This window comes from Gigantopelta aegis, chromosome 10, assembly GCF_016097555.1.
Source record: "Gigantopelta aegis isolate Gae_Host chromosome 10, Gae_host_genome, whole genome shotgun sequence".
In the NCBI taxonomy this organism is placed as follows: domain Eukaryota; kingdom Metazoa; phylum Mollusca; class Gastropoda; order Neomphalida; family Peltospiridae; genus Gigantopelta; species Gigantopelta aegis.
Window position 1 is genome coordinate 62,846,146 of NC_054708.1, and position 13,074 is coordinate 62,859,219.

General features: G+C 38.1%; 1 protein-coding gene across 2 annotated transcripts in view; it reads left to right on the forward strand.

Annotated features, from left to right (window-relative positions):
• Positions 1–11,227, forward strand: part of LOC121382605 (beta-hexosaminidase subunit beta-like) — a 100,484-nt gene extending 89,257 nt beyond the window's left edge. The window contains exons 15-17 of one of the 2 annotated variants that reach the window (XM_041512123.1): positions 252–384; positions 1,850–1,897; positions 6,886–11,227. In XM_041512123.1, coding sequence (XP_041368057.1) covers positions 252–384; positions 1,850–1,897; positions 6,886–7,098 — 394 coding nt within the window. In that variant the 3' untranslated portion in view covers positions 7,099–11,227. The remainder of the gene's footprint in view (positions 1–251; positions 385–1,849; positions 1,898–6,885) is intronic. The other variant, XM_041512124.1, reaches the window with a different exon arrangement.
• Positions 11,228–13,074: the final 1,847 nt, after the last annotated feature.

The window sequence follows — 13,074 nt, forward strand, 5'->3', positions numbered from 1 at the left end:
TTTCGCTCCCCATCACTTCCCTGAGACTAGTTCAAGTACAATATTTTAGCTCCCCTTAGATTGTGAATGTATATGGTATCAATATGGTAATATCTCAATGGTGTTTCATAATCTAAGTTAGGGAAGGAACTCGTGACTCCCTTCAATTGCTTTCACGTCGAGGTCCGTATTTAAGCTCAAGCACATCTCTCCCAGGCATACTCTCTGACTGTATTTAAGTATAATTAATGTGTTGAAATTTGTTTTTCTAGCCGTGGCTTGGCAGTGAACCACGCTAATGGGCCTGATTATTGTTTACGAGATGGCCGAGTCAAGGGAGCACGGCCGAGAGACAATCTGGGTCGAGTCATCACCGTCACACACAGAGTTAATACTCCCTTGATGGTAATGTAGCTTTCACTTTGTTACAAACCGTGTAAAAAGATTACCCATTGTAGATACTGGAAGTAATATGTGTTGTCGTGTCTGTGCAAAGAGCATATCAAAGATTTCTTGCTGTAGTCTATGTGGAAAGTTTGTAGTCTAACTCTAGAACTAAGCATATATTGCACATCAAACACCAATAGTTTTAAATGTGACAAGGCTTTATTAAACATTAGATTCATTTCCATTGTGTCACACTGGGTTCCTTACAACATGAGGCAGCTATTTTATTAAATTTCTATATGTACACAGATACTCCGACATTGGGCCATGTTGCTTTAAAGGTTAAGGTATTAGCTATATGTGTATTCATACATGTTGTCTTTTTATTCCTCTGTAGTGTATGCATATGCGTGTGTGTGTGTGTGTGTGCTTGTGTGTGCGTGCGTGCGTCCGTGCGTGCATATGTACATTCATGTGTATGCATTGTTGTCATAAGTCTCTATGTGCATACTTTTACAATAATACTAAATTATTTGCCATCAGCAAAAACATGTACAATTAAAGCTGCAATGTCTGGTTTCAATCGTATACAGTCAAGTTCTAAGTTCAAATACAAGCATAACTGCACTTTTAATTCACTCGCAAGTTGTCGTCATTAACGCATATCGTCAAATGCTTACAATTCTCGTCATTTTGTAATACCGAGCGCATTCTAGCAGCCACTTCCTAGCAGCCAATTACACTAGCAGCCAATTTCAGCAGACACGCATGGCGACGTTCTAAACACCGGACCATTACGCCTTTTATAATGTGTGTTGTGGTGTGGGCTATACGATACTAGTTGGACATCCTATATTACCGTAGTACAGACGGATTTTTAAAGTGATACTTCAGATATTATAAAAGTGCTTAATAAAACGGTTAAGTTGTATTTATACGGATATTGGTAACAATAAGACTGTGAAAATGAGTCTTGGTTGTTATTTTGTTTTTGTGTTGTTCTTATATAAAGATACTCATTAAAACTCTAAAATTCTTAAGTTGTAGTGAATAATTAAAAATTAGCATAACAGTGTGTATAAAAGTGTGTGAAATACAGGTAACAATCGAAAGGCGTATGAGTCCGGTGTTTAGATCGTCGCCATGAGGGTCTGCTGAAATTGGCTGCCAGCGTAATTGGCTGCTAGGAATTGGCTGCTAGAATCCGCTCGGTTTTTGTAATGATACAATTGCCGAACCGTACTATTTTTAGCCCAGAGGGAGCCCGGCAAAAGTGTCCCATTTTCAAAATAGTGGGTTTATTTTTAACTTGGAAAAGCCAGTGTAGTGAAACCGATTCGGAGTGCGGCGTCTTATATGCACCAAACGTAATGGGATTTTCTGTTCTAAATGCTTAAATAATAAAAATATTCCAGACATAGCCGCTCTAAGGCAAGAGCCTACTAAAAAGTACTATATCCTTTCAACTGCAACTGCCTTTCAGTTTGAACCTGAATCAACGAAAAGACCAAGACCTTTTATCCAGGGAGAGGTAGATGAGACAACCTTTACTTTTCTTTGTGGTCTTCTAACATGGCACTCAAATACTTCTCACCTTTTTGCCTTTTTGCAGATCTCATCGATTAGTACAAATTAGTTTGACGTCACGCATTTTAACTAAATCTTTCGAAAACGTTACGCTCATGTATACATGCCTTGTTGGCTTGTAAACAAATGACGCATTGACAGCAACACATTATTGCCTGACCTTGCACATTTGCATATACCTTTAAATGTGCATATCATTATTAACCGGTTTTATACACTAAATTATCACATGGGTTTATGACATGGATATCATGTGTGAGTTATAGAATAAATGATTATATGTACAGTCATTGGCCACAGTCCCATGCTACTCTTGCTGTTATAACGATTGTGAAGAGTTACCTTCCTTAATTTGACCAGTGTGTTGCGAAATTGAAACAAAATTCAATTTTGTTGCATATGTACATAAAGTATTATATACCGATGGAAAGAAGTAAGAAAACACATGGTATTTGAGACCATATTTAATGTACTAAACAGAGTAATTATGCCTGTATAAAATACATAAAAGTAATATGGGGCTGAATGTCGATCGGTACTGTGGCACTGAATGTTAGTCACAGCTACCGGCCTCAGTGGCGTCGTGATTACGGCTGGTATATACCGGGTTCGTAGTCCGGTGTCTCATAATTTGCACTCCACTGGATTTGCACTCCCCAGTCAAAATTATACGTAGAATCTCTGTAATTACCTGTATACATTGCTACTAATATATATATATATGTATATATATATACATACATACATACATACATACATATATACTGAACAAAAAAAGAAACTTCCGATTTGTACATATAGTATTTGTTGTGTTAAAGAATTCATTGTGTAATGAAATTATATAGGTAGTATTAGCCTTGAGCTGTATTATCAGGATTCATGAATTTTATGGATTATTTTTGCACTGTTAATCGTCGACAACGTGAAGTTCAGTTTGCACGTGCATGCATGGTTCGACATGTCCCGTGTAGTATTCGGTCAATTTGTTTTACTTGTCTTACTGACATTGTTGTCAAGTGAACGAAAACGCTTCAAAATTTGTAAAACAATTAACGTTTTTTACATTGTAGCATTTTTAGTATGCCAAGAATACTCAACGATTTACGCGAACGGGCGATTGGCATGCTTAATGCTGGCATGTCGACAGAAGACGTTGCAAGGCATGTTGGGAGTTCTAGTTGAGCGATACGAAATCTTCGCGTAAAATTTCGAACGACAGGAAGCACCAACGACTTGCCACGTCGTGGACGTCCGCGTGTTACAACGCGTGGTCAAGACCGCTATATCATGAACACGCATTTGCGCAATCGATTCCAAACTGCCACTGCTACTGCTGCTAACACACCTGGGCTTCATAATAACCGAATCAGTGGGCAAACTGTTCGTAATCGTCTGCGGGAGAACGGTTTACACGCACGACGTCCTTACGTCGGATGCGTTTTAACGCAACGTCATCGTCTAAATCGTCTTAATTGGGCACGTGTACACACTCGTTGGATACGGCGACGCTGGAATACCGTTCTTTTTTCGGATGAATCCAGATTTTCTTTACAACGTGGTGATGGCAGGGTGCGCGTCTACCGTAGGAGAAATGAACGCTGTGCTGACTGTTGTGTTCTTGAACGAGATCGTTTCGGGGGTGGGGGTTATGCTATGGTCTGGGCAGCCATTGCCCAAGGTTATCGTCCACCACTAGTCGTCATTGATGGCAATTTAAATGCTCAACGTTACCGCGATGACATTCTCGCTCATCACGTCATTCCCCTGTTCCATAACAACGCCAACATCTCGATTTTTAAGCATGATAATGCCACCTCTCATACAGCTAGAGACACTGTAAATTTTCTTAGGACAAATAACATTGATTTCATTGATGACTGGCCCGCTAAAAGTCCTGATCTCAACCCCATCGAGCATGTCTGGGATAGTCTGGACAGACGATTGAGGCGTCGTCCCAACCCACCCGCTAACGTCGACGAACTTCGTCAAGCGCTCATTCAGGAATGGAACAATATTCCACAGGCAGAAATCAACACTTTAGTCAATTATATGCACCTGCGATGCACTGCAGTGGTCAATTCAAGAGGTGGTCATACCCGTTATTAAGTGAGTGATGTGTTTTGTTAACCCCTACCACACTTGGTCAAAATTTCCCCCAGTTTCTGTTAACCTATGGCCGTGATTTTTGCACCAAACGATGCATCATAGAACACTCTTTAAACGTATATATAACAATTATTCCCCCGGTTTGTTTTCATCAAGTTATGTTCAAGCAAAGTTAGCGGAAGTTTCTTATTTTGTTCAGTATATATATATATATATATATATATATATATATATATATATATATATATATATATATATATATATATATATTAGTAGCAATGTATAGAGGTAATTACAGAGATATGTCTAGTACGAAGAAATATTACTTTAAATTCTTCTAAGGCATTAACGTAAAAAACAAGAAAAAGAAACGAAAGAAGGAAATTAGTTACTTCGTGCATAATTGCGCATATATGACAGTATACTCAATACAGATACCTACATACATAAATACCTATATGTATACACATATATGTATTATACATATATCTACACATGAACACACATCTACCAGAAATATACGGAAGAAAGTATTATATTATATTTGTGCTAAAATGTATTCTCTTTTTTTTCCAAACAAGCTGTTCCCATGTCCATATTATTTTAAGCCTTAATAAAATAGTGTCATTATTTCTCTTCTTAGTTTACTTCTTAAATCTTTGACAAAAAAAACAACAATAAAACTTCTTATTTTTTCAATATCGGTTCTGCATAGGTCGTCAGACAAGCTATATTGTTACCTTTATTTAAATAGAGTAGGACAAAAAAAACCTTACATTTTCGTCCTGGGGAGGGGAAGTGCCTCCCCACCTCTGGTTCCTGCATACTGTACTACTACCACTACCACTACCACTACCACTACCACTACCACTACTACTACTACTACTACTACTACTACTACTACTACTACCAACAATAATAAACGGTGCATCTAATTGCTAATAACAATAGGTTAGCCACTAGTACCCGGTGCCGAATAGCTTATAATGGAGGCTAATTGCGGTTTATATATATAATTTATTATTTCAAACACTGTAGTATAGTCAACATGGTCAGTGACAGACTATTATTGTCGTCTTATTCCGATTCAAGTATCATGATTTCTGCAGCAGCCACTTCCTCAACAGAAGCACCCATGTTGGTAAAGTAACTTCCAGTTCCAAATCATTCCGTTCGCTGTCCAGGACAGAACAGTTGGAACATGTCCAGGAGAGGTGAAAGGAACGCACCCCAAGTCTGTGTGCACTCTGGGAAATTTGTTGTGACATAGGCATTTCTGTGCTTCGAGCGACATCTACCGGTGACATCAGAATACTAACTTTCAAAATTAATTGGGTCATGGGGATTCCCATGATATTTATCGATATAAAACCTGCTTTTTCACTCTATTTTATAAAAACGTGATCGAAGTGTGTTACAGTTTTGTAGATTAACCAAAATTATAATTAATTTTCGCGGGCTGAAACTAGGGCGTGCGACTTTAAGAATAAATACTGCCTCCAAAAAAACAGTTGGGTTTCTCTTTTATCTAATACTTATGGATATGCTACTGATCTAATGTGTAAGGCTTATTTGGTGTGGGTCTGATATTTTAGCTTTTTGCAGAAACTATGGACGATGAAAGCACTCGTTTTTTAGATTGACGTTAGGTGCTGAGCAGATTTTGTGTTTATTTAATATTTCTAATTTATTTCTCATCTGCACATTTATCTCTTCAGTACATCCTTATTATATTAAGAGGATTTGTTTTTGTAACACACACACACGCACGCGCGTACGTACGTACCCACACACACACACACACACACACACACAACACACACACACATGCATACATACACACACACACACACACACACATGCATACATGCATACATACATACATACATACATACATACATACATACACAGATGTATATTATGTGTGTGATAATGGTGGGTTTTTTAATATCTTCGTCTTTTTTTGTTTGTCTTTTTTTTTTGTATTGTTTTATTTTATGTTAAACATATTTGCTTGTGTATTTATTTATGAACAAATAATTATTTACGCAAAACACTTTGAGTTATTTTAGTAACATTTTGCTCTTTCAGTCTTCTCTTCTATTAGTGCAATGACACCCAAGATCTTTTGAAAAGCAATACCAGAGATCATATGACGATAAGACCCATTACTGTGTCTAACGACGTCTGGTCTAATCATGTCATTGTTAATTAGTTTCGTGTGTATGGCAACTTAAGGTTAAGACGGACCGACAGACAGACAGATGAATTATTCACGTCTCAGCTTATGTACATCACACATTTACAATATAAAACGAACTTCAACGTAAATAAGCCATTCCTTGCGGAATTGTGACAGACATGATATGATATAGGTATTTTAGGATTCCACCGGGATCGTAAAATGATATGATATAGGTATTTTAGGATTCCACCGGGATCGTAAAATGATATGATATGGGTATTTTAGGATTCCACTGGGATCGTAAAATGATATGATATAGGTATTTTAGGATTCCGTTTCATAACCTTACGATTTAGGCCGAAGATCTGGGTTATACACAAGCGTGGAATCCTGCTAAATTCACAGCCTGGCTATGGCTGTGAAAAATAAAGTGGAGAGAGGAAGGGTGCTTGTGCACGTTTTGTTTCGTGGTAACTCTTTTTGTGATTTTTCAAATACTGGCTAATAGTGGTGCCACTATTGTAATTGTGGCCCACGCTTACCAAATAGTTCCTTACCAAAAAGAGAGCCTATAATTCAGATGGACGATCTGAATAGTATCCCAGGACATTAATTTATTAGTATTTCTCTTATTTTTTCAGAGTGTCTTTCAGGAGATGATAATAATCATCCAAGTGATTATCATTCTGATTCTGCTGTTAGTCGTCTGCAGGAACAAGAGCTACACAGACCACGTGCTCAAGACGTTTCGGTTACGTGGGTCACGGAAGATCCTCATCGTGTTCATTAGCATCTGCGGACTGTGCAGCATCTTTTATATGCGCATGTGGTCGTTTCAGTTCTCCAATCCATAACAGTTACTTCGTGACGTCACGCATTCAAGAATATCTGCATTTTGTGTGCTTTTGTTGTGATCTGTTGCTGGTTTTGTAGAGGAGGGGGGGGGGGATTTTTTAAAAATTATTTATTTTTGTTTTATTGGGGCTTTTGCTGGGGGGGGGGGTTGGGGTGGGTGGGGGGATTTGGGGTAAATCTTTTTTTTTCTTTTTTTCGGTTTTCTGGTCTTTTGGTGGGTTTGGATTTTGTTTTTCATTATTGGTATTTTTTCTAGGCAAGAAGGGATTTTACTGTGCGTGTGTACATGCATGCGTAGGTGTGTGTGTGTGTGTGTGTGTGTGTGTGAGTGTGTGTGTGTGTGTGTGTGTGTGTGTGTGTGTGTGTGCGAGCGCGTGTGTGTGCGCGTACGCGTTCATGTGTACATGTGTCCGTGTATATGGACATGGATCCTAGCCTGAGTACATTCTGACTTTAAAATTGCTAGATGAAAAACAATATTACTGATGGTAAAACATGTGTGTCATCCACAATGCTGACAAACTTTATGTTCCAGTGCATACATTGTCTAGATGGACAGAATTTATTTATCTTTACTCTTCTAATCAACAAACCCTCAGATTTATTAGATCAAAACTTGTTTTCCTTTTTATGTGCATGTATTGATGACCACACTGCTAACTACATATTGCTGAGAGCTTGTAGAGGTATATTTACAAGCCGATAATATACCCACGTTAATGTGTTGGATGAACAGTTGTTGGTGAGCAGGTGGTACACAACAAATACGAGCTTTCACCATACAGCAAGTTTCAATATGGTATACTGAAAATACTTCTGGCAGTTTTAGCTTGAGAGTGGTGGGAGGCATACTCAAAGACTCTGAGAGTGGAGGGAGGCATACTCAAAGACTATGAGAGTGGAGGGAGGCATACTCAAAGACTATGAGAGTGGCGGGAGGCATACTCAAAGACTATGAGAGTGGCGGGAGGCATACTCAAAGACTATGAGAGTGGCGGGAGGCATACTCAAAGACTATGAGAGTGGCGGGAGGCATACTCAAAGACTATGAGAGTGGCGGGAGGCATACTCAAAGACTATGAGAGTGGCGGGAGGCATACTCAAACACTTTGCAGTTGCGACTTCGTCAAATGTTTATAGGGACGTATACACCCTTAGAGACTGCTTGGATTTGCTGTTTGATTGTTAAACTGTTTGCTAGCTTCGTCCAGATTCCATATATGCAACATCATCAAATATGTGCAGGGATGTACAAATATTTGTAAATACAAACAAGTGAAAATCGCATGAATTGTAAGGTTGTGGTGTGTAAAATGTGTGTATAAATATGTTTATAGAAGATAATTTATTTTTACTATATTTTTAACTAACTTTTCTTGTATCAGTGCATTTCATCTGCATATTGTTGATAACTCGAGAGCATTTTGTGATTTTATTTGTCTCAGTGTTATGTATTTTTAACTTTTATATGTGTGATAACAAAACATATTTTTAGCAATATTTTGTATGTTACTGACTAAATTGATATAAATTGCAAATTGTGTTCCGAAAGTGATAACACTAATGTTGGGGATTAATTTGTAACTAACCCTGCCATTTAGAGAAAAAACATATTTCAGTTCTGTTTGCGTTATACATTTTTAATATAATAATAATAATAATAATAATAATAATAATAATAATAAGCAATAATAATCAATAATGAGATTAACGAGAATAATAATGCCAACAATATTTTTAAAATGTCTTTCTATCCCACACTACAACCATACATAAAGTAAGACATTACGTTGAAGGTGAAATGAATGTTTACCATTCAGTGTAATACTGAACATTTACGTTTTATTTGTGTAAAACATTTAATATAATAAAAAGAAAAAAGAAAGATGATGGTGATGGTGGCAATAATACTACTATTAAAATAGATAATAACGTGTTGTGACATCACCACCCATCTCTCCTTCGGTGTGATCATCTCTCGAACATTGTTCGATTATGTTATTAAAGCTGAAGATGGGTGTTGTTCATGATAACAAGGTTCATTTTAGTCAGAATTTTATTTCGTTCAAAATATAATTGTGAAGAAACGAAAGTGTATTGTGTCACCAAAGAAATGTAAGTGACAAACGTGAAAGATAAGTGACAAACGTGAAATATAAGTGACAAACGTGCAGGTTGGTAATTCATTTGACAGTCTGTTTTTCAGATACTCTGTGTAGCAAGATATCGGTACCTATACTACTAATACCTTGATCAGGTACAGCCAAACCAGCCTCGGTACTTCAATAAAATAATGTGCTCTAGTGGTGTCGTTAAACAAAACAAACTTCTTCCATTGTTCTGAGAAGAGAGATACGATTTTGAAAATGTTAATAGTTTTCTTCTTCAGATATGTATTTAAAGTACCTAGTAGTGTCACTTGACGGTGTATAACAGACACACTCAGACAGCAGTTTGTATTTAGGATGAGTAACCCCTGCAACTAACCAATGGAATTTTCTTTCCGGAATTTCCTAATACTTTCATTTTTATCGTAACTCGAATTTTTTTTTTTTTTTTTTACGGAAGTTACTTAATAATTGGTATGGAAGAGACATTATTATATCTCTCAACACAATGGTATTTGTTCAGAATTTATTCTTGCATTGCATTCTTGCATCGAAATGTGTAGCCTATATAAAATACATGTTGTTTAGAGTAAAAATGACCTCATCTTTGTGTTGTCACTTTGTTAATTTCCCCAGCTGCATCCATGTCGTTTAATGTATGTGTGATATTCAGATTTCTAAGTTGTGGTGGTGACAGTTACCATTATACTGTGGAGATGATGTTGAGTTGACCTGTGATGGTGGTTGCAGTCACGATTATACTGCTGAGGTCACCTGTGCTGGTAGTGGCAATCACGGTTATAGGGCCTGCTACTGAGATGATGTGCTGGTGGTGATAGTCACCGTCATACTGCTGAGATGACCTGTGATGGATGCAATTACCGTCATACTGCTGAGATGACCTGTGATGGATGCAATTACCGTCATACTGCTGAGATGACCTGTGATGGATGCAATTACCGTCATACTGCTGAGATGACATGTGATGGATGCAATTACCACCACACTGCTGAGATGACCTGTGATGGATGCAATTACCGTCATACAGCTAAGATGACCTGAGATGGATGCAATTACCGTCATACTACTAAGATGACCTGTGATGGATGCAATTACCGTCATACTGCTAAGATGACCTGTGATGGATGCAATTACCGCCATACTGCTGAGATGACCTGTGATGGATGCAATTACCGTCATACAGCTAAGATGACCTGAGATGGATGCAATTACCGTCATACTGCTAAGATGACCTGTGATGGATGCAATTACCGTCATACTGCTAAGTTCACCTGTGATGGATGCAATTACCGCCATACAGCTAAGATGACCTGTGATGGATGCGATTACCGTCATACAGCTAAGATGACCAGTGATGGATGCAATTACCGTCATACTGCTAAGACGACCAGTGATGGATGCAATTACCGCCATACAGCTAAGATGACCAGTGATGGATGCAATTACCGTCATACTGCTAAGATGACCTGTGATGGATGCAATTACCGCCATACAGCTAAGATGACCTGTGATGGTGGCCTTTAAAAAATCATAATAGGTATAATATACCATTGGTGTAGCAAGTATGTTATAGTGGGGGGAAGGGAACCACACTGTCTAAAATATAAAAGGTGGTGGAGAAATAAATGCTGTGATTTGGAGTGGTCAATATATGAAATAATTACCGTTCTGCTAGGACCTTAGGTACCAGTTTTAGTGTGAAATATTCAGCTGGAATTGAAATTGGAATGTAATGATGTATACTGTGGAACAGAAACAATTTTGATGTCATTTTTAATGGATTTATTTGCCGAAAAACTATTTTTATCAGGAACGTGAAAATGTAAATTCCAGATTTGAGAAGGTTTTTTTTTTTTTTTTTTAGGGCAACGGCATAACAGTATAATGTAAATGGTAGCATAGGTATAAGGGTTGTAAAGGCAGTGCCAGTAGATTCAAGTATATTGTTGCCTTATACACGTATATGCATAAGTTGATATAATAAAGACAGTTATTGAAATTCGTCTTGTAGTTGTGTTTTATATGTCCGTCTTTGACGGGACTTATGGTATGGCGTTGTCCCTCCGTCCGTCCGTAAACGTTTCGTTTCCAGAGCACAATTGTCTCATCAATTTATATAGGATCATCAAACCTTGTATGCAAATACAACTCGGGATGGTGATGTGTCGCGTACCATAACTAGGTCACCATGACCTATTTTAGACGCATTACTGTTCATTAAAGGAAATCCTTGTTCAGGCCATGTCTTCCTTATTAGTTCATATAGGATAATCAAACCTTTTAAATACAACTTGGGGTGACGGTGTGTCGCGTACCATAACTAGGTCACGGCGATCTACTTTGTATAAAACTGACGGGTGTATCAGGTAGCTCAACGGTACTTTTGTTTGTGTTTGATTGTTCTTCTCCTATTCCTCCTTCATCTTCTTGTGGGGGCGGGACGTAGCTCAGTGGTACAGCGCTCACCTGATGCGGGATCGATCTAGGATCAAATCCCGTCGGTGGGCCCATTGGGCTAATTCTCGTTCCAGCCAGTGTTCCACAACTGGTGTAACAAAGACTGTGGTATGTACTATCCTGTATATGGGATAATGCATACTAAAGATCCCTTGCTGCTAATGGAACAATATAGCGGGTTTCCTCTCTAAGACTATATGTCAAAATTACAGAATGTTTGACATCCAATAGTCGATGATTAATAAAACATTGTGCTCTAGCGGTGTCGATAAACAAAACAATATATTTTTTTACTTCTTTATAAAATATTTTATGGAACTAAAATAATAATAAATATTAATGGTTCCAGTGGGTGGTTCCCCAAACAAGACAATGTCTGTTATTAATATTTATTGGCGACTTAAAGCACGAGGGGCGGGGTATAACTCGCCTAAGGTGCGATGGGTCGTGGGATCAATCACCATTTGTGGACCCATCAGGCTTGTCACGTCCCAATCTATTGTTTGAGGACTGGTATAAAAGATATATTGCTGTTATTTGGTAAGAATGAATGAATGAATGAATGAATGTTTAACGACGCCCCAGCACGAAGAATGCATCGGCTATTGGGTGTCACACTATGGTAAAAGCAAAACATTAAATGTTTTATTTGGTAAGAGTAGTTTATTTGACAGCAGCATGTTTCTTCGAAGTTTAAACCTAGATGATAGATTTCACTATTATTTATTCACTGTTTTTGAAAATGATCCATGGCCTACTGATGAAACAAATTTTAAAACAAAGGTTATGCACTATGAGATTGTTATTCTCTTTTTCCTGTTGACGATGGAAAGAAAGACATGTTTTATTTAACGACGCACTCAACACATTTTATTTACGGTTATATGGCGTCAGACATATGGTGAAGGACCACACAGATTTTGAGAGGAAACCCGCTGTCGCCACTTCATGGGCTACTCTTTCAGATTAACAGTAAGGGATCTTTTATTTGCGCTTCCCACAGGCAGGATAGCACAAACCATGACCTTTGTTGAACCAGTTATGGATCACTGGTCGGTGCAAGTGGTTTACACCTACCCATTGAGCCTTGCGGAGCACTCAATCAGGGTTTGGAGTCGGTATCTGGATTAAAAATCCCATGCCTCGACTGGGATCCGAACACAGTACCTACCAGCCTGTTGACCGATGGCCTAATCTCGACGCCACCGAGGCCGGTCTGTTGACGATGGACCCAATGTAATGTTTTTGTGAATTCAAGTGTCAAACGTTTGGTTTAGTATGTGCTGTCCTGCATGTAGCAAATCTGATTTTTGAGAACGAGATATAGGAAGAAAGAAGCTACCTTGTTGCTATTCGGTAGGCATAACCTATGTAGCGGCAAAGCTTTCT